Genomic DNA, 22,925 nt, shown 5'->3' on the forward strand with positions numbered 1-22,925 from the left:
AGCTCTGTCAATGCGAGTGAGATGACTCATTAAAATTTACTCTGCAGCCAGCACTTTCTTTCTGATATCTCATTCTCAGCCATTTTGTTCTATATAATTATATATATATATATATATAGACAATGCATAGAGATTCCACACTAGGGAAGTCTATATTAATATCACAATAAAGGCTTTCCAGGAAGTTAATGTTTATCTAATGGCCATTAGCAGGAGAAATTGATCCTGTCAGTAGCCACAGATGGTACGTAACATAAAACGCATACACACAAAATACAACAATCCTATAATTACACACAAGCAGTCACTAATAATAACATGCTATAATTATACATTATGTCATCAGTTTAATTTGGGAAGTTTTTCACAGCATTTGCAGCGCCAATACTATACCAATACAAGCGCTTACGTTGTCATGAGTGTTAATAATTATAACTGTACATGTTAAACACAACACAACAAAACTGATTCATAAGACAACACAATAATTATGTATAATAATTAGGCAAATAATTATGAGAACAACACACAATGAAACAGAGTCCTGCATGTACTAGATTCTAGTATCATTCTTTTTTCTCGTTGTCAGGTCCCTCGTCGCCACTTGGGCACTGGGTGGGTGCGGTCAGTACACAGTGACAAGAGTTGTGGTTCTTGCCAGTCGAGTATTCTTCAAACTTCACAAAAACTTCAGAAGCGCGAATAATAGTGTGTCTGTTGTTACTATCAGCTGCTCCGATCCCCGCACCTGCGCCTGCTCCAACACTTCCCCCGGCAGCAAGACCACCAAAGAAACCGGCAACCCCACCGATAATTCCACCTATGATCGTCCCAGCCACTGGCACAACAGAGCCAATCACAGCCCCCGCAGCTATGCCTCCAGCGGTACCTCCGGCAGCACCAACAGCTGCACCAGCACCACCTCCAATGGCCGCTCCTTTCTTGACTGGAGACATGGGGTATACACGAATTTGTAGATCGGCCTGAACACTGAGGTCCACTCTGTGTGCATGTAGGGACATTGACGAGGAACAATTCTCATTAGATCTTATCCTCTCAATCGTGATAACTTCCATCAACCTCTCAAAGTCACCTTTGTCTACACGGAATCCATTAGGTCGTCTCTCTCTGGCTACAGTCTCAACAGCTGCTCGTATCTTGGGTTGGATGTGAGCTTTAACGTTCTCTTTGGGGTCAGACATTTTGTAAACAAGGCTAAAGATGAGTATTACAAAAGGTTCAGTTCTGGACTAGTTCTCTAACTATGGAGTCCATACAGCTAGAAAACACACAAACACATGTGTACTTTTTTTGCTTAGCTATAGCTGTCACATGATATGGCATATAAACACTACAGTACATCACAGCAGTTTATAATTATTCATTGATCAGTGCAAATTCTAGGAATGTCAACCATAGAATACAATGTAGCCACAAGCCACACACATGCATACACACGCACAAACAATAAATAACCACACACACACACACAAACACAGACCATGTAATCATACACTAGCAGGTCTAATCCTAGTAACATCACAAGAACTTATAGGGTCAACCACGACAACACAACTAGCTAAATTGTTTGCTTCGTCATAGCTGAATTCAGGAAGCTGAGCCAGCACTTCTTGAGCCAATATTGTCGTTGCATGTCTATACAGCCAGTGTCGATGCACACGTATCGGGAAATTTCCTTGAACAGAAACTTTAACTCGATAGTTGCAATAGTTCTTCCCTTGTGCGTGTTCCAATATTGCCTCAGGGGGGTGAACTTCTCTATCAAACTTCTGCTCTTCTTTCTGACCTTTCTTGATATGAATGCCGGCCTTCGCAGCAAATGGACTGACAAGTTTTAGAAGCTTGACAAGGCCACCATTAGCACCCACGTCTACATCAATTTGGTCGACATGTTCGATTTTTCGTGTTGGGTGGTGGGCAAACTTGTGTCCTTCCAACAAGTGATTGGCATCTACCATTTGTGACTCAGGAACAGTACACTCAGCTTCCAGTTCAACCGTGATCGTTATAATTTCCTTCAGCTGCTGTTTGTCTCTTATATTTACATGGGCATAATTAGGATAGTGACCACGACTCAACGTTTCCAAGGCAGCCAACACCTTGGTCCAGGCCTTTGCCTTGAGGTCAACTGTCGCCCTCTTTGGTTTTAGAGCCGTGGCCATTGCTGGTGGAGAACGACCTGCTTGTATTTAACACTGTATGCATTATAACACTGCATGCATGTGTACATTGTGTGCTTGTTTACATAATCATTGGTGACACGCCCCTATTGTGTCTATAAATAGTAGTTTAGGGTACTCCCCTCGAGCGCTAGATTGCATAATTATAACACCTCTGTATTAGTACAATACGCTTATACTTGAGGTGGCCAAGTAATGGTTAGTAATTATGGATGAGGGAAACTATAACCCGTAGATACCTCATGTCCTGACCTAACTAGAATGATCCTACGTACTTTACATTCTAGAGCCAGCAGCACAATAATTTGTATCCTCAAGCCATCTATATAATATAGAGGGTTGATCAATTCGTAACAATTAAATCCGCAAAACCTAAATTATTACTAGTAAATACACACGATCCTTGCCAGAACGCAATAGTTAGATTGCAAAGGGTCAAATTTTCTGCTGATTTGGCTCATTCGCAAAGGTTTTACCTGCAAAACATTCTAGTAAACGGTAGCACGAAATTTATTGAAAAGTTCGCACTACACGGTCTGTATGTACAACTCGTAGTTCTTACTCACATTCAAACGAATTACTATACACAACACATGCTATAATTATATAATACTTATACAATTCAAGTATACATACCACATAATTATAATATCAATCTATAAAAAGAATGACAATAAATAAATAAAAAACTCTTTACAATCTATGGCGGTTGATATAGCGTAACATTACAATTATATTCATTGATCAGTGCAAAGTTTAGGAATGTCAACCACATCAAATATACAAGCCACAACAATAAATAACCACATCACATAGAGAGTTACAAAACACATTACTAGCTGGTCTAATCCAATAGCAATAGCACAATTATCAACTATGACAACATAACTAGCCATATATATAACTAGTTCACTTCCACACGATTTCATAGCACTTGCTGAGCTATCCAAATACAAAACGAAATATACAAGTAAATATGGCATGCATGTGAGAATGAATTCAATATTTAGAGTTCGTGCTGGTATCGTTCAATGTCTGGTCCCTTGTCGCCACTTGGGCACTGGGTGGGTGCAGTCAGTACACAACGACAAATGTTATGAGTCTTGTCACTTGAATACTCTTCAAACTTTGCAAAACCTTCAGAAATGGGAACGAAAATTAAATCCCCTCTGTACTTAGTGCCAATCATTTTAATACCAGAAACAGCACCTACTCCAACACCTGCCCCTGCAACAAGACCACTTATACCACCGACAATCCCACCAATAAATCCACCTATGATGGTCCCCACCGTTGGATGCGAGCTTTAACATCCTCTTCAGGGTCAGACATTTTGTAAACTAATGTCCCAAAAGCTCAGTTCAGGACTATAGTTCTCTAACTGTGGAGTTCCTATACAACTATAGCTAGTATAAAACCGTGAATAGATTTCCTAGTTTGTTTGCTAGCTAACTGTCACATGACATGGCATAACAGTACATAATTATATTCATTGATCAGTGCAAGGAATGTCAACCACCATCAGATATACATAGCCACAAGCCACACGCACGCATACAAACAATAAATAACCACACGCACACAGTGTTACAATCGTATACAGTATTACTAGAATGTTTTGCGAGCATCAAACATATATGCGAGCTTTGATCAATTCGCAACAATCGCAAAACCTACATTATTACTAGTAAATACATACGATCGTTGCCAGAACTCAATAGTTAGATCGCAAAAGGTCAATTTTTTCTGCTGATTTGGCTCATTCACAAAGGTTTTTCATCCGCAAAATATTCTAGTAATACGGTAGCGGGTGTATTTCGAGGGTAGAAATTTTCGCGGAAATGCCTTCAGAAAGGTTTTTGCGGATTTAGTGGAATAGTGGCTGCATGCATACGATATTAAATGTGTGGTTATAAATGTGCGCGGTACATGCCTAATCCGCGAAAATCACGAACATTTATACCCTCGAAATATACCCGCTATACGGTACTAGCTGGTGAATGTAATAGCACAATTAATAACTTATAGAGTGAACTAAGACAACACAACTACCTATATAGTTGTCCTCCATATGCTCTCGCTTTTTATTTTACCGAACTCGTCAAGTTCATAAGTCTTATTACGATCACCTTCCACTGTGGTATAAAACGTGATTGTAGCCGCTTTGTCTTCTTTATTCCACCCATTGAGCTTACTAAGCACATGTTGACCAGAAACAGTCTTTATATAGCCATTCACGTTCACAGAGTCAACTAAATTTCCAGGGTCAATCGAAGAGCTCCCCCACAACCAGAAGTACAGCCAATGCAAATTTCTCCACTTGGTGAAACGAACGGTACAATCATTTCTTAAAGATACTTTAAATGTACAGGAATAGGTGTAATATCCTGTCTCACGACGTAGTGATGACTTAGCAGGGAGGGGCTGACTACGTGTGACACACTCACTACTCGACTTTATTTGTTTAGAAGCACTGATATTAGTACTAGCTGCCATCACACCCCCGTTAGTTGAGCCTTCAGCGGAACCACTCATTTGCTGTTCATTGCTGTCTGATCCAGTGTGATCACCTCCAACTTGAAATTTAGTGTCAAGGTTGTTTGTTTCTTCGTAAATCTTTGAAGGAATGAAATCTATTTCTTCTTTTTTAATAAACTTTCGATCTAGGTTCTTAAAGAGCTTAGTTTTTTCGTTTTCTGATAAGAGAGAGTAACTTTCACCACCAGCACGTTCCAGAGCATTTTCCAGATCAGATAAAATTTCAGTATCACCCATAATCGGCATCAGTGCCGGGCATGTATCCTTACTAGCCATAATACTGCTTGATAGCTGCACTATAACAAGTATCGAGTTTTAAAAATGACAGTTGGCTTATGGGCTTGAAAACAATTGACAGATTAGCTAGCGATGACTAAGCAGTTCCCTAATAAGCACTGTACTCACGTGAAGGAAGTATGAGACATGTGTGGAGGATGTAACTTCCACTCATGTACTATGAACATTGAAGCTAATCAGAGAACTAATTGCTCTAACACATGCAGCACATGCTCTAAACCAGTGACCGTGCAATTGGTGGTTTCCTGCAGGGTTTGCAAAATAAATAGTACACAGACCTAGGAACAAAACAATTTACTTTCACTATTCACTCTCATATTGTTTACAATGATGTACTGATGTACATTATGCGTATGTACCATAGATATCTGTGGGTGTATTGGACTTGTACTACCCTCGTGCAATTCTATGTATTCCCTCGAATACATAGAACTGTACTAGGGTAAACAAATCCAATACACCCACAGATATCCATCAGAGGAGGTACGACAGGAAGGAGCAATTAGGCTTGATTGAGCACTTTAATTACATTCCGTTCACGTGTAGGCCTATAGGTTTGTTAATGCTGAGCCAGCTAATCAAGTGTTTTAATTAGCCTAATTGCTCCTGGATGCATGCATGATCAATTCTAGGTGCTAGCTTTCATTGACTAACTAAAACTAGCAAGATTACATAGTTGTATCTATTGCACAGTACATATGTACATAATTATAGTTACACACGTACAAAGAGCAGACATCTTAGGCTTAGGAATGTCACATGAATGATGAGGCGTGGCCATGCAACCCTCCTCTGGTTAAAGCCCTTGTGGTCACAGTTATGTACATGTACTTCGTAATCTCTTTGGTCTAGGTCATAGAAGCGACAGCAACTGATATAATTATCACTACGATATAAAAAATAACACATGAGTTATTACGGTTATACATTTCATAGGTGATTTATATCAACCAATAAAGATCGAGAACAGTGTTGTGCTTTGTCAAACAAAGTAAACTCTCACTACAACAGTTGATCTGCAAACAAAATTATACTGTACACATGCACCACCAAAGCCAGTCCTGGGAATAACACTAGCATAACAATAGCCTACGGTAATAGCTATTGAAAGGCTAGCATAAATGCTAGACTAGCGAGAGTCAACTATGACAACATAACTAGCTATATAATATATATATAGTTCACTTCCACACGATTTCATAGCACTTGCTGAGCTATCCAAATACAAAACAAAACATACAAGCATGCATGTGAGAACGAATTCAACATTTAGAGTTCGTGCTAGTATCGTTCATTATTTTGTTTGCACACCTGGAGAACTTTAACAATATCACTGAAACTTAATAATTATAATTATAACACAGTACAAATGCTAACACATGCTATGAAACTACAAGCTAATAGATAGATGCATGTCTGCATATGAATGAATTCCCTGAAATCTCAAGTCCCTTAGGGCATTAGTTATTATTATAGGCTATCTATACTCAATGAACATAATGCTCAACAGTATACGTAAGTGCAGGAATTCCTATGAATGTATTAGCATGCTAACTCAATAGCCCTAACATAACTAGCAGCGTAAAATAGTTCAAAAGTTATTCTTTATTTGTAGCAGGTGTTAATGCACGTTCCTCTAAAGGGTCAACAAAGTTAGCAACAATAGTACACTGCAAAGCACTGGTGTTTTTGTTGCCTGGCGAATCACGCATCTTTTTGAAAATATCGCTAGCTTGCATCACCTTGTATGTTCTGCTGCTATGGACAGCTCCAAAGCCCACACCTGCTCCCGCTCCAGCAGAGCTGCCTAAAATAAGACCACCCACAGCACCCAAAATACCACCAACAATTCCACCCACAATCGTCCCTGCCACCGGCACAATCGATCCAACCGCAGCCCCTGCAGCTATCCCTCCAGCAGTACCTCCGACAGCACCAAGACTACCAGCTGTTGAAGCACCAATCACAAGTGGCGTAGTACAATACACTCGAATCTCACAGTCAGCTTTAACCGTTAGATGAAGCTTATAAGCGTGATGTACGGAGTTTTGAGCAAGTGTCCTTTGGGCCATACGTGAAACAGTTATTGGTTGCTCTTGAAGCTGTTCAGTTGCAGTCCAACTGGCTTTACCTTTAGCTCTAGCACCTACCACTGGGTGAGTTAAGTTTGAATGTGCTCCTGCACTCGCCTTAAACTTTTTCTCTTTCTGTCGTGAGGGGTTGCCTGGAAACAAGTATTCTTGACCAGTTAGATTTGTCTCAACATATTTTTGACCCTGGAGTACACGTGATGGGGCGGCAGGCTCAATTCTTGTCACACTAATAGCATCGAGGAATGTCTGCAAGTCATCTCTGTCAATGTGACATGATTTAAATTTTTCTCTGGCCACAATTTCGACAGTAGGCTTCACTTTCTTTTTGATTTCAGCATTAATCCGAGCTCTATACGATCTTCAGCCATTTTATTCTAGCATGATAAACAATGGAGATTCTACATAGGAAAAATAACTCTATGGCTCAAAATAAACTTGTTCAGTGTTTGTTGTTTATGTAAGGGAATTCCTCAACCTGGGTAGGTGGGGCTCCTTTATAACGGGGTTTAAACTATCTATAAACTGAAACACGCCCTAAAACCAAGTGTGAAATTCATTGACTTTATACCCTTGATATGAATATTATTACTGTCAATTCCTACTATCTATACATTTAATCTCACACACGTGCACCGCAGGTGCTGATGCCTCGGTGGAGGTGCCAAAGCTACATAACATAAAGCTACTAATGCTTACACATGATGAACAATTTGCTGCATGCAAACTCAAAGAGTGGGTAATGATTGACCATGATTGTTGTTAAAAACGATCGATGCCAAAGTTCAAGTCTAAAATTAATGGCTGCCATCAGCAGAGCACTAGCCATATAAGAGAACGGTTATATAGCCAGGCAATTTAACCCTTTTTCAACGCTGAGTCAGCACTACCATGGAATGTCTCTGGAATGTCTCTGTGCATTGTGTGTGTGTATGTGGAGATTGTCTCAGCCCTGGGCTCAGCTGGGAGATAGCCAGGCGTCAGCTTGCTCTTGTTACTAAGAGCTAGTCATCTCTATGACTGTATGGACAGGCTAAGCCCTTGTATCTACTGGACTCTCTGATGGATTGAAATTTTGGTATTAAAGTAAGTTTTAAAGTGTGTGTCTGCACGTGTGCATGTGTGTCTGTAGATTAGTTCTGTATGTACCATAAAAAGCAAGACTCCTTAGCACCTTCTCTGATCTAAAAGACGTAGCATTATCGAACACTTTCGTATGTAACGTAAATCTTATTACCTTCGTTATGCCCTGCACAAACTGCACTGTCCATTTGGTTTAAAAAAGCATGTGCATTGTCAGGACGTCCAGCAACAAGCAAATATTAATGTCTGTATATAAATACAGTGACTACACAAAAACACTTGATGTCTTTATTGCTTTCCTTTCAGGTACACATTGTCGACGCCACTCAGAAACTCTACTGCACTGTATGTGGATTTACTGCTATACAACAAAACGTTTGTAGCTATGCTACAACATAACATTTGTATAGCCGCTAAGTCTTAGCTAAGATTTAATTATAATTTCCTTATAATTAATTATTGTGCATGTGTTATCTGAATTGCACAGTGGCTTTCTGCAATATGCCTCACCATATATTCATAAAAATTGATGCCCATGCATGGTTAACTAAACACTGAAACACACTGCTTGCATAAGTATTTCCAGCATTCTGGATTCCTTTGGTCTGCTGACGTAGAAGACTACCTCTATAGAAGAAAAATACCACTAGAAGTCTTTGCACCCTTGCCTAAGCTAAGACTTACATGTACAAGTCATGGAATTCACTTGCATAAGCTGCCAATGTGTGTGCAGTAATGTCCAGCCCCACCTCCTAATTTTCATGCTGAATCGTGCGTAGCGAAACGGTTAAATTGCCTGGCTAACCGTTCTCTTATTAATGGCTAGTAGCAGAGCCTTGCAGCTCTCTTCTCACTCTTGCAGCTACCAATAGCTAGCGTTCTAGTGCAGAGCTAACTACTAAGTAGAGTAGCAACACTCGGTAAACAAGTTTGGCTACGTGCTCTTCTGAAAAGGCTGCAATGGCATTCCAAGTAAGCAAAACTAGGCATAACTCGAGAACGAAGCATTATTTTGCAAATCCACGAATGAAAACATGACTATAGAAGCCTATAGAAACTCTTATACTTGCACTTCATTGATCCTTGAGCAGCTGTAGCAGTCTACACACACAGACACACACAAACACACTACCGTATACCTCGCTTGCGGCATAATGATTATACTGGCAGACAGTCTAGTTATATACATAATTATTATGGTGTAGCAGCTCCAAGTTAGCACGTGCACCGAAATTAATAACGATATTGATATCGGTACACATGAAAAATAATCGTCAAGGTTAATTTTCAGCTTCCACATTGCACACAAGCAATTAGATTAACATACACAGTAACAATCCAACAGCTATTAAAGGTATATAATTTATTATATAATTATTAGCACACGTTATAGCAGACTATATAATAAAACGTTTGTATGGTGCACAATACCTGATCGAGGGTAGAATGCACTGTATATCCATACAAACAGTGTGATTGGTCAATTAACTGCAGCAAAATTTTACTGCGGAAGCTATACCGGAAGTAATTAGTGGTCGTTCCAAACCAATCAAAATTCCAATTAAGCTCTTAAACGATAAAACTACATGTATTCATTCAGGAGCTTTTTCACAGCAATTGCTAAGCTAATATTAAGAGCTCTTCCAGCTAGTGCTTACGTTGTCATGAAATTTACTGATTCACATGCAGTCAACACATTCGTATAATAATTATCATGAATGAGGCAAATGTGAGCACAATATACAATTAAGTCCTGTACTAGATTCTACAGTATCATTATTTTTTCTCGTTGTCAGGTCCCTCGTCGCCACTGGGTGGGTGCGGTCAGTACACAGTGACAAGTGTTGTGGTTCTTGCCAGTCGAGTATTCTTCAAACTTCACAAAAACTTCAGAAGCACAAATAATAGTGTGTCTGTTGTTACTATCAGCTGCTCCGATCCCCGCACCTGCGCCTGCTCCAACACTTCCCCCGGCAGCAAGACCACCAAAGAAACCGGCAACCCCACCGATAATTCCACCTATAATCGTCCCTGCCACTGGCACAACAGAGCCAATCACAGCCCCCGCAGCTATGCCTCCAGCAGTGCCTCCGGCAGCACCGACTGCCGCACCAGCACCACCTCCAATGGCCGCTCCTTTCTTGACTGGAGACATAGGGTATACACGAATTTGTAGATCGGCCTGAACACTGAGGTCCACTCTGTGTGCATGTAGGGACATTGACGAGGAACAATTCTCATTAGATCTTATTCTCTTAATCGTGATGACTTCCATGAGCCTCTTAAAGTCACCTTTGTCTACACGGAATCCATTAGGTCGCCTCTCTCTGGCTACAGTCTCAACAGCTGCTTGTATCTTGGGTTGGATGCGAGCTTTAACGTCCTCTTCAGGGTCAGACATTTTAAACAAGGCTAAAGATGTCCCAACAGTTAACAAAAGTTCAGTTCTGGACTAGTTCTCTAACTATGGAGTCCTATACAGCTAGAAAACACACAAACACGTGTACTTTTTTTGCTTAGCTAGCTGTCACATGATATGGCATATAAACACTACAGTACATCACATGCAGTTTATAATTATTCATTGATCAGTGCAAATTCTAGGAATGTCAATCATAGAATACAATGTAGCCACAAGCCACACACATGCATACACACGCGTACGCACACAAACAATAAATAACCACACACACACACACACACACACACACACACACACACACACACACACACACACACACACACACACACAAACACAGACCATGTAATCATACACTAGCGGGTCTAATCCTAGTAACATCACAAGAACTTACAGGGTCAACTACGACAACACAACTAGCTAAATTGTTTGCTTCGTCATAGCTGAATTCAGGAAGTTGAGCCAGCACTTCTTGAGCCAATATTGTCGTTGCATGTCTAGACAGCCTGTGCCGATGCACACGTATTGGGAAATTCCCTTGAACAGAAACTTTAACTCGATAGTTACAATAGTTCTTCCCTTGTGCATGCTCCAATATTGCCTCAGGGGGGTGAACTTCTCTATCAAACTTCTGCTCTTCTTTCTGACCTTTCTTGATATGAATGCCAGCCTTCGCAGCAAATGGACTGACAAGTTTTAGAAGCTTGACAAGGCCACCATTAGCACCCATGTCTACATCAATTTGGTCGACATGTTTGATTTGTCGTGTTGGGTGGTGGGCAAACGTGTGTCCTTCCAACAAGTGATTGGCATCTACCACTTGTGACTCAGGAACAGTACACTCAGCTTCCAGTTCAACCGTGATCGTTATAATTTCCTTCATCTGCTGTTTGTCTCTTATATTTACATGGGCATAATTAGGATAGTGACCACGACTCAACGTTTCCAAGGCAGCCAACACCTTGGTTCAGGCCTTTGCCTTGAGGTCAACTGTCGCCCTCTTTGGTTTTAGAGCCGTGGCCATTGCCGGTGGAGAACGACCTGCTTGTATTGTAAAACACTGCATGCATTATAACACTGCATGCATGTGTACATTGTGTGCTTGTTTACATAATCATTGGTGACACGCCCCTATTGTGTCTATAAATAGTAGTTTAGGGTACTCCCCTCGAGCGCTAGATTGCATAATTATAACACCTCTGTATTAGTACAATACGCTTATACTTGAGGTGGCTAAGTAATGGTTAGTAATTATGGATGAGGGACACTATAACCCATAGATACATCATGCCCATGACTTAACTAGATCCTACGTACTTTACATTCTAGAGCCAGCAGCACAATAATTTGTATCCTCAAGCCATCTATATAATCCTCTACTGAACACACTCAAGTGGGATCTAATTACTGCACAATTAACACATATAATTATAGCCAATCAAGAAAGAGAATGAAAAAAAAACACACACTGACACCAGGTACGTTAGTAACAAAATTCTCATTTACAGCAGTTGATTTACAAACATAACTTATATACCACTGTTAGAAACATTGAATTAGTCAAGGCTATAAATCCCACGACGCTCAGTTTCCACTCGGCATGGTAACTCGATAATAGCAATACCTCTTGAATCATCCCACCCTTCGAGCATACTCAGCACATAGCGAGCAGAAACAATCTTCATATGGCCATTCATTTTCACAGAGTCATTCAATTTCGCAATATCATTCGATTTCAACGAGTCGTTCGATTTCGCAATGTCATTCGATTTCAACGAATCATTAGATTTCGAAGGGTCTTTCGAAGAGGCCAACACATTAATCCATGTCCAGTTGCTGAATTTAATGTCACAGCAAATTTTTAGAGAGACCTCAAACTTACAGGCAAAGACTTCGTGCCCTGTCTCACGGCGTAGTGTTGACCTAGGGGGGAGGGGCTTACTACTCATGGCATGCTCATTCTTACGTACAGAAGCACTGTCATTATTAGCACCAATTGTTACAGCCCCATTGGTTGAACCTTCAGCAGCATCGCTCACCGGCTCTTTTTTGATGTCTAATCCAGTGGAATTGATGTCTAATCCAGTACTGCGATCACCTACAACTTGAAACATAAATGCTAGCCCGTTCCTTTCTTCGTAAGTCTTTGAAGGAAGGAATGTTTTTTGTTGGCATTCAACAAGCTTAATAGATAGACTCTTGAAGAAATCTTCTTTTCCTGATACGTAATAGTAATTAACCTTCACCACCAACACGTTTCAGAGCCACTTTCAGCAAGGAGTGAATTTTAGCCTCCATTAGTGAGTAAATTTCAGCCTCACCCACAGTTGGCCCCAGAGACTTGCCTGTGTCTATACCAGCCATATAATACTGCTTAAAGGCTGCCTACACTAAGGAGAATTGAGTAAATAAAAAATGACAGGCTAGCAATAAAATTAATAGGCTGGTGATGACAAGGCAGTGCCCTAATTAGCTTGTACCAGGCACGTGCGGAGGATGAATATCGGTTCAGTTAAACTGATATTCATTTATTCTTCCTAACATTCCATTACTCTATCGTGTAATGTGATAGTGAGTTGCATGTCCTCTTCTCATAATTTAAGCCCATGTTTACATAATTTCCGCAGTGCATGCAATTCATGATTTACTGGTTTTTAGGTACACTTTTGGTTAGAGAAATAACTTCTGAAAATTAATAGCTTAGCTTTCAAATTTCTGTAGTAAGTTTACAGATATCCATTGTTGAGATATCACTGAAAACTATATATTCTACTATTTTCTATCGTTTTGATGACATCACAAGCTGCTAACCACAAACCAATGACACTTTAATTAACCACGTAAGTGGGCGTACAATAACTGTACGCCTACTCTTATGGTTTGTGGCTTGCAGCTGCTGATGTCATCAAAACAGTAAAAAATATGTAGTTTTTCAGTGTTATCTCAGCAATGGAATAAGCATAGGGGATGTTCTTGGTATCAAAATGTAGCCCATTTATCTGTAAACTTACTACAGAAATTTGAAAGCTAAGCTATTAATTTTTCACAAGTTATTAGCATATTATAATCCCTGCAGGCTACTGAGCACACGATTGAATTAGTGCACAACACATGCGTACATACTTAACTTACATAATCCTCCAGAAAAAAATTTAATGGCTCCACGACATTAAGCTAATGGCGGACGGACGCAACGTGCATTGCTATTTATCGTATACCGTATTAATTACTGGAATGTTTTGCGAGCATCAAACATAATGCGAACTTTGCGAGGTTGATCAATTCGCAACAATAAAATCGCAAAACCTAAATTATTACTAGTAAATACACACGATCCTTGCCAGAACACAATAGTTAGATTGCAAAGGGTCAAATTTTCTGCTGATTTAGCTCATTCGCAAAGGTTTTACCTGCAAAACATTCTAGTAAACGGTAGCACGAAATTTATTGAAAAGTTCGCACTACACGGTCTGTATGTACAACTCGTAGTTCTTACTCACATTCAAATGAATTACTATACACAACACATGCATGCTATAATTATATATACAATTCAAGTATACATACCACATAATTATAATATCAATCTATAAAAAGAATGACAATAAATAAATAAAAAACTCCTTACAATCTATGGCGGTTGATATAGCGTAACATTACAATTATATTCATTGATCAGTGCAAATTAAATTTAGGAATGTCAACCATCATCAACAAGCCACAACAATAAATAACCACATCACACAGAGAGTTACAAAACATATTACTAGCTGGTCTAATCCAATAGCAATAGCGCAATTATCAACTATGACAACATAACTAGCCATATATATAACTAGTTCACTTCCACACGATTTCATAGCACTTGCTGAGCTATCCAAATACAAAACGAAATATACAAGTAAATATGGCATGCATGTGAGAATGAATTCAATATTTAGAGTTCGTGCTGGTATCGTTCAATGTCTGGTCCCTTGTCGCCACTTGGGCACTGGGTGGGTGCGGTCAGTACACAACGACAAATGTTATGAGTCTTGTCACTTGAATACTCTTCAAACTTTGCAAAACCTTCAGAAATGGGAACGAAAATTAAATCCCCTCTGTACTTAGTGCCAATCATTTTAATACCAGAAACAGCACCTACTCCAACACCTGCCCCTGCAACAAGACCACTTATACCACCGACAATCCCACCAATAAATCCACCTATGATGGTCCCCACCGTTGGATGCGAGCTTTAACATCCTCTTCAGGATCAGACATTTTGTAAACTAATGTCCCAAAAGTTCAGTTCAGGACTATAGTTCTCTAACTGTGGAGTTCCTATACAGTCTGCCCTAAGACCCCCAGACAAGACAGGAAATATACATACCACAAGTATTTTAATGGTATTCATAAGGATGACATCACAAAAACATTGTTTTAATGAAATTCATAATTATATAATGAGATTCATAATGATGACACCCTACAACTCTGTCAGATTGTAGTGAAGGGTGATTTTTTCTGAATTTCCAAAGCTCATAACACAGACCATTTACTGAACTAGAACCTGTTACTAGGAGATAAATTAGTTCAATATGGAATGTATTGCCTCAGCAAGTTTGGACTGGATTGAGATAGTGTGAACAGCTTGCGCAAACTCTCAAAGTTAGCTCATTCTGAATAATCTCTGTGGTTGGTGGAACTCATGGCTGCATATCTCCAGATGTAAATGGAACCAGTGACTGCCTAAAGTATCAACTAGTGCATCTGATGCATGTGCATGCTTAGCAGCAAACTAGAAGGCTTGAAGTCATTCATGAAGTGTTCTATGCTATTGCCAAGTTGTGTATTTATTTCAAAGTTTGTGTAACTGCTTTGCAAACACCATTCATTTGTATGGCATTTACCTTGAATATGTTGTAATTTAGATCCTTTTGATTTGATCAACCAATTTTTAGCTTGCTACGTTGATGGTGAACAGCTTGCTCAAACTCTCGAACTTTCCGCAATCGTTTTCACAACTTAATGCCAGTTTGACCCAAATTCATATTTTAAAGTGTTTATCGTATGTTAAACTGTCTTCTTATTACATATTTCAACTTAGATAGCTCTACTTTTATCAGAAACAAAGAAAAACTGTTTTCATTAATATATTCATGAGGCAACTTGTAGCACTTCCTGTCTTACAACATTTGGGGTCTTAGGGCAGACTGATACAACTATAGCTAGTATAAAACCGTGAATAGATTTCCTAGTTTGTTTGCTAGCTAACTGTCACATGACATGGCATAACAGTACATAATTATATTCATTGATCAGTGCAAGGAATGTCAACCACCATCAGATATACATAGCCACAAGCCACACGCACGCATACAAACAATAAATAACCACACGCACACAGTGTTACAATCGTATACAGTATTACTAGAATGTTTTGCGAGCATCAAACATATATGCGAGCTTAGATCAATTCGCAACAATCGCAAAACCTACATTATTACTAGTAAATACATACGATCGTTGCCAGAACTCAATAGTTAGATCGCAAAAGGTCAATTTTTTCTGCTGATTTGGCTCATTCACAAAGGTTTTTCATCCGCAAAATATTCTAGTAATACGGTAGCGGGTGTATTTCGAGGGTAGAAATTTTCGCGGAAATGCCTTCAGAAAGGTTTTTGCGGATTTAGTGGAATAGTGGCTGCATGCATACGATATTAAATGTGTGGTTATAAATGTGCGCGGTACATGCCTAATCCGCGAAAATCACGAACATTTATACCCTCGAAATATACCCGCTATACGGTACTAGCTGGTGAATGTAATAGCACAATTAATAACTTATAGAGTGAACTAAGACAACACAACTACCTATATAGTTTTCCTCCATATGCTCTCGCTTTTTATTTTACCGAACTCGTCAAGTTCATAAGTCTTATTACGATCACCTTCCACTATGGTATAAAACGTGATTGTAGCAGCTTTGTCTTCTTTATTCCACCCATTGAGCTTACTAAGCACATGTTGACCAGAAACAGTCTTTATATAGCCATTCACGTTCACAGAGTCAACTAAATTTCCAGGGTCAATCGAAGAGCTCCCCCACAACCAGAAGTACAGCCAATGCAAATTTCTCCACTTGGTGAAACGAACGGTACAATCATTTCTTAAAGATACTTTAAATGTACAGGAATAGGTGTAATATCCTGTCTCACGACGTAGTGATGACTTAGCAGGGAGGGGCTGACTACGTGTGACACACTCACTACTCGACTTTATTTGTTTAGAAGCACTGATATTAGTACTAGCTGCCATCACACACCCGTTAGTTGAGCCTTCAGCGGAACCACTCATTTGCTGTTCATTGCTGTCTGATCCAGTGTGATCACCTCCAACTTGAAATTTAGTGTCAAGGTTGTTTGTTTCTTCGTAAATCTTTGAAGGAATGAAATCTATTTCTTCTTTTTTAATAAACTTTCGATCTAGGTTCTTAAAGAGCTTAGTTTTTTCGTTTTCTGATAAGAGAGAGTAACTTTCACCACCAGCACGTTCCAGAGCATTTTCCAGATCAGATAAAATTTCAGTATCACCCATAATCGGCATCAGTGCCGGGCATGTATCCTTACTAGCCATAATACTGCTTGATAGCTGCACTATAACGAGTTTTAGAAATGACAGTTGGCTTATGGGCTTGAAAACAATTGACAGATTAGCTAGCGATGACTAAGCAGTTCCCTAATAAGCACTGTACTCACGTGAAGGAAGTATGAGACATGTGTGGAGGATGTAACTTCCACTCATGTACTATGAACATTGAAGCTAATCAGAGAACTAATTGCTCTAACACATGCAGCACATGCTCTAAACCAGTGACCGTGCAATTGGTGGTTTCCTGCAGGGTTTGCAAAATAAATAGTACACAGACCTAGGAACAAAACAATTTACTTTCACTATTCACTCTCATATTGTTTACAATGATGTACTGATGTACATTATGCGTATGTACCATAGATATCTGTGGGTGTATTGGACTTGTACTACCCTCGTGCAATTCTATGTATTCCCTCGAATACATAGAACTGTACTAGGGTAAACAAATCCAATACACCCACAGATATCCATCAGAGGAGGTACGACAGGAAGGAGCAATTAAGCTTGATTGAGCACTTTAATTACATTCCGTTCACGTGTAGGCCTATAGGTTTGTTAATGCTGAGCCAGCTAATTAAGTGTTTTAATTAGCCTAATTGCTCCTAGATGCATGCATGATCAATTCTAGGTGCTAGCTTTCATGGACTAACTAAAACTAGCAAGATTACATAGTTGTATCTATTGCACAGTACATATGTACATAATTATAGTTACACATGTACAGAGAGCAGACATCTTAGGCTTAGGAATGTCACATGAATGATGAGGCGTGGCCATGCAACCCTCCTCTGGTTAAAGCCCTTGTGGTCACAGTTATGTACATGTACTTCGTAATCTCTTTGGTCTAGGTCATAGAAGCGACAGCAACTGATATAATTATCACTACGATATAAAAAATAACACATGAGTTATTACGGTTATACATTTCATAGGTGATTTATATCAACCAATAAAGATCGAGAACAGTGTTGTGCTTTGTCAAACAAAGTAAACTCTCACTACAACAGTTGATCTGCAAACAAAATTATACTGTACACATGCACCACCAAAGCCAGTCCTGGGAATAACACTAGCATAACAATAGCCTACGGTAATAGCTATTGAAAGGCTAGCATAAATGCTAGACTAGCGAGAGTCAACTATGACAACATAACTAGCTATATAATATATATATAGTTCACTTCCACACGATTTAATAGCACTTGCTGAGCTATCCAAATACAAAACGAAACATACAAGCATGCATGTGAGAACGAATTCAACATTTAGAGTTCGTGCTAGTATCGTTCAATGTCTGGTCCCTTGTCGCCACTTGGGCACTGGGTGGGTGCGGTCAGTACACAGCGACAAATGTTATGAGTCTTGTCACTTGAATACTCTTCAAACTTTGCAAAAACTTCAGAAATGGGAACGAAAATTAAATCCTCTCTGTACTTAGTGCCAATCATTTTAATACCAGAAACAGCACCTACTCCAACACCTGCCCCTGCAAAAAGACCACTTATACCACCGACAATCCCACCAATAAATCCACCTATGATGGTCCCCGCCACAGGCACAATCGATCCTATCGCAGCCCCCGTAGCCACCCCTCCAGTGGTACCTCCGACAGCACCAACAGCTGCACCAGCAACACCTCCAATAATTACTTCTGGTGGATATACACCAATTTCGAAATTAGCTTGAACACTGAGATCCACTTTGTGTGCGTGTGGGGACATTGACGAGCAACAGTTCTCATTAGATCTTATCCTTTCAATCGTGATGATTTCCATGAACTTCTCAAAGTCAACTGTGTTTATGCGGAATCCATTAGGATGTCTCTCTCTTGCAGCTGTCTCTAGAGCTGCTAGTATCTTGGGTTGAATGCGAGCTTTAATGTCTTCTTTGGAGTCAAACATTTCGTAAAGATGTCCCAACAATGGCAACAGCTCAGTTATTATAACTTCAGCCTAGGTAGGTATACTAGGTAAACATACAAACTGTCACATGATACCATATAGAGCCAAGGAATGAATGTAAGCTAGGAATTCTTAGCCACTATCACATAACATAATTATATGCATGAATGCACATTATAATGACCACAATAAAATAACCACGCACATGCAGAGAGTTAATCACACACTGGTCTAATCCTAGTACTATTGCAAGAACATATAGAGTCAACTACGACAACACAACTAGCTAAATTGTTTGCTTCGTCACAGCTGAATTCAGGAAGCTGAGCCAGCACTTCTTGAGCTAATATTGTCGTTACATGTCTAGACAACATGTTCTGATACACTCGTATCGAGAAATTCCCTTGAACAGAAATTTTAACTTGATAGTTACAATAGTTCTTCCCTTGTACGTGTTTCAATATTGCCTCAGGGGGGTGAACTTCTCTATCAAACTTCTGCTCTTCTTTCTGACCTTTCTTGATATGAATACCAGCCTTTGCAGCGAGTGGACTCAAAAGCTTTAAAAGCTTGATGAGGCTGCCATTAGCAGTAACATCGACATCAATATGGTCGATATGTTCGATTTTTCGTGTTGGGTGGTGGGCAAACTTGTGTCCTTCGGATAAGTGATTGATATCTACAACTTGTAACTCAGGAAAAGTACACTCATCTACCAGCTCAACCGTGATCATCATGATCTTCTCCAGCAGTCGTTTGTCACTTCTATTTACATGGGCATTAGGATAGTGACCACGACTCAATGTTTCCAAGGCAGCTTCCACTTTGATCAAAGCCTTTGCCTTGAGGTCAACTTCCCTCTTTTGTGGTAGAGCCGTGGCCATTGCCATGCAGTACTAGTGGAGCTTCTATTGTTACAACAAAACACTGCATGTGTACATTGTGTGTTTGTTTACATTATCATAGTGACACACTCTTTTGTTTCTAAAAATAGCAGTTAAGGGTACTCCCCTCAGAGCTAAACATAAATGGGGTTTGGCTTGTATATATCCTCAATTAAACCACCTCTGGAAATAATGGCTCATAATTCACTACTGAACACACACACTGGTACTAACTAGTCCACAATACAACACATGCGTTATTACGGTTATAAACAATAACAACATTTCACATTTCATTGTCATAATTAGGTAATCAATAAAGAGCAGTGTTTGTGCTTTGTCAAACAGAGTGAACTCTCACTACAACAGTTGATCTGCAAACAAAATTATACTGTACACATGCACCACCAACGCGGTCCTGGGTAATTTATAACACTACCATAATACTGCTAAAACACAGCTTACAGTAATGGCTTGAAAAAATTGACAGGCTAGCAGTGACTAGTCAGTGCCCTAAAATTAGCTTGTATACGAGGCATATGCGGAGGAAGTAACTCAATACATGAACTTCAGTTCAACATGCATTCAATTTTGTATGGTTGCATGGCTACCAATCCAAATACAAGCTGGTAATGATGGGATAAACACAGCGAGCCTGATACCAGTAAACGAGGCAATGGCAAGCACACGCAAGTATTAAATACATAACATTTTCGCTGGAATACATATGTATCTACAGTATAGAATATCATTGTGAGAATAATATGTACCTATACCATATTCAGAGTTGCATGGAAACCACTATCATAATTCTATGATTGTACGTTATGTGCATTACTCGGACTTTGGGACACTACAACACAACGATACAATACCTCGTGTCCATGATCTAACTATTCCGTAGAAGCCACTATTTAAAGTGTATTCATTCAGTGCTATGAGAATAGCAAGTTCTGTGGAGTTCCTATAATTATACAGCTATAGATGTATTACACGCACAGTGAAACAAGCTACGCTGTCACATGATAGTACATACCGTATAAGCAGGTAATTTTGTATCCTTGAAATTCACAAAAATGTTCCAATTTAGAATATTAACCATTGGAAATTGCCCGCTATATACGGTAAAATCATTGATCAGTGCAGGAAATGACAACCACCATAAAATATACAGTAGCCACAGAGCCACATCACGCACATACGTAACACACAAACAATTAATAACCACACAACACACACACACTGTCAGAGTTACCAAACATCTAATCATACACTGGTCTAATCCTAGTACTATCGCAAGAACATATAGAGTCAACTACGACAACACAACTAGCTAAATTGTTTGCTTCGTCACAGCTGAATTCAGGAAGCCAGCACTTCTTGAGCTAATATTGTCGTTGCATGTCTAGACAGCCAGTGCTGATGCACACGTATTGGGAAATTCCCTTAAACAGAAACTTTAACTCGATAGTTGCAATAGTTCTTCCCTTGTGCGTGTTCCAATATTGCCTCAGGGGGTGAACTTCTCTATTCAACTTTTGCTCTTCTTTCTGACCTTTCTTGATATGAATGCCGGCCTTCGCAGCAAATGGACTGACAAGTTTTAGAAGCTTGACAAGGCCACCATTAGCACTACATCAATTTGGTCGACATGTTCAATTTTTCGTGTTGGGTGGTGGGCAAACTTGTGTCCTTCCAACAAGTGATTGGCATCTACCACTTGTGACTCAGGAACAGTACACTCAGCTTCCAGTTTAACCGTGATCGTTATAATTTCCTTCAGCTGCTGTTTGTCTCTTATATTTACATGGGCATAATTAGGATAGTGACCACGACTCAACGTTTCCAAGGCAGCCAACACCTTGGTCCAGGCCTTTGCCTTGAGGTCCTGTAGCCCTCTTTGGTTTTAGAGCCGTGGCCATTGCCGGTGGAGAACGACCTGCTTGTATTTAACACTGCATGCATGTGTGCTTGTTTACATAATCATTGGTGACACGCCCCTATTGTGTCTATAAATAGTAGTCTAGGGTACTCCCCTCGAGCGCTAGATTGCATAATTATAACACCTCTGTATTAGTACAATACGCTTATACTTTAGGTGGCTAAGTAATGATTAGTAATTATGGATGAGGGACACTATAACCCATAGATACATCATGCCCATGACTTAACTAGATCCTACGTACTTTTCATTGGCTAACTAGAGCCAGCAGCACAATAATTTGTATCCTCAAGCCATCTATATAATACGTAGTTTACTGAACACACTCAAGTGGGATCTAATTACTGCACAATTAACACACACATAGCCAATCAAGAAAGAGAATGAAAAACACACACACTGACACCAGGTACGTTAGTAACAAAATTCTCATTTACAACACTTGATTTACAAACATAAATTATATACCACTGTTATGAATTAGTCAAGGCTATAAATTAAAAGTAATCTTGGTCATAGAAGCGATACACAAACTGAGATATAATTCTCACTACATGCACTTAATATAAAATAACACACTTCTTTGCTACAACTTCTTTGTTTCTATACGCTACTAACTATATCCCACATAGTTTTCGCTTCGCATTCTAAATAGATTACAGCAGTGCCTCTTGATTTGTCCCACCCTTTAAGGTTACTAAGCACACTGTGAGCAGTAAGTTCTTTCGAATAGCTCCAGATTAACGACGAATGACTGAATGTAACGTCACAGTTAACGTTTACAGACACCTCAAATTTACAGTCAAGGAGAGTGGATCCTGTCATATGCTTTAGCATCGTCTTAGGGGGGAGGTATTGACCATGTGTGACACACTCCTCACCCGACTTACTTCGTGAACATTCCTTGGCACCATTGTGAACTCCCGCATTGACC

At 39.6% G+C, this 22,925-nt stretch overlaps 3 protein-coding genes and 1 long non-coding RNA gene across 5 annotated transcripts in view; 1 reads left to right on the forward strand and 3 right to left on the reverse strand.

The window, feature by feature from the left end:
- The window catches only part of LOC135334955 (HEAT repeat-containing protein 1-like), a 61,065-nt gene that overhangs the window by 24,726 nt on the left and 13,414 nt on the right, over positions 1-22,925 (reverse strand). The window lies entirely within an intron of this gene.
- Positions 483-10,702, reverse strand: LOC135335005 (merozoite surface protein 2-like). The gene is made up of 2 exons (XM_064530407.1): positions 10,621-10,702; positions 483-1,214 (listed from the first exon to the last, which is right to left on the reverse strand). Exon 2 carries the CDS (start codon positions 1,200-1,202, stop codon positions 567-569), a length of 636 nt encoding a protein of 211 aa, XP_064386477.1. The 5' UTR covers positions 1,203-1,214; positions 10,621-10,702; the 3' UTR covers positions 483-566.
- On the forward strand, positions 8,062-8,747 carry LOC135335021 (uncharacterized). Its single transcript, XR_010394416.1, has 2 exons — positions 8,062-8,212; positions 8,516-8,747. It is a non-coding gene; the product is annotated as an uncharacterized LOC135335021 (long non-coding RNA).
- LOC135335008 (merozoite surface protein 2-like) lies at positions 9,907-10,629 on the reverse strand. Its single transcript, XM_064530409.1, has one exon. The coding sequence runs from the start codon at positions 10,608-10,610 to the stop codon at positions 10,002-10,004; it is 609 nt and encodes a 202-aa protein (XP_064386479.1). The 5' UTR covers positions 10,611-10,629; the 3' UTR covers positions 9,907-10,001.

This window comes from Halichondria panicea, chromosome 4, assembly GCF_963675165.1.
Source record: "Halichondria panicea chromosome 4, odHalPani1.1, whole genome shotgun sequence".
NCBI lineage: Eukaryota > Metazoa > Porifera > Demospongiae > Suberitida > Halichondriidae > Halichondria > Halichondria panicea.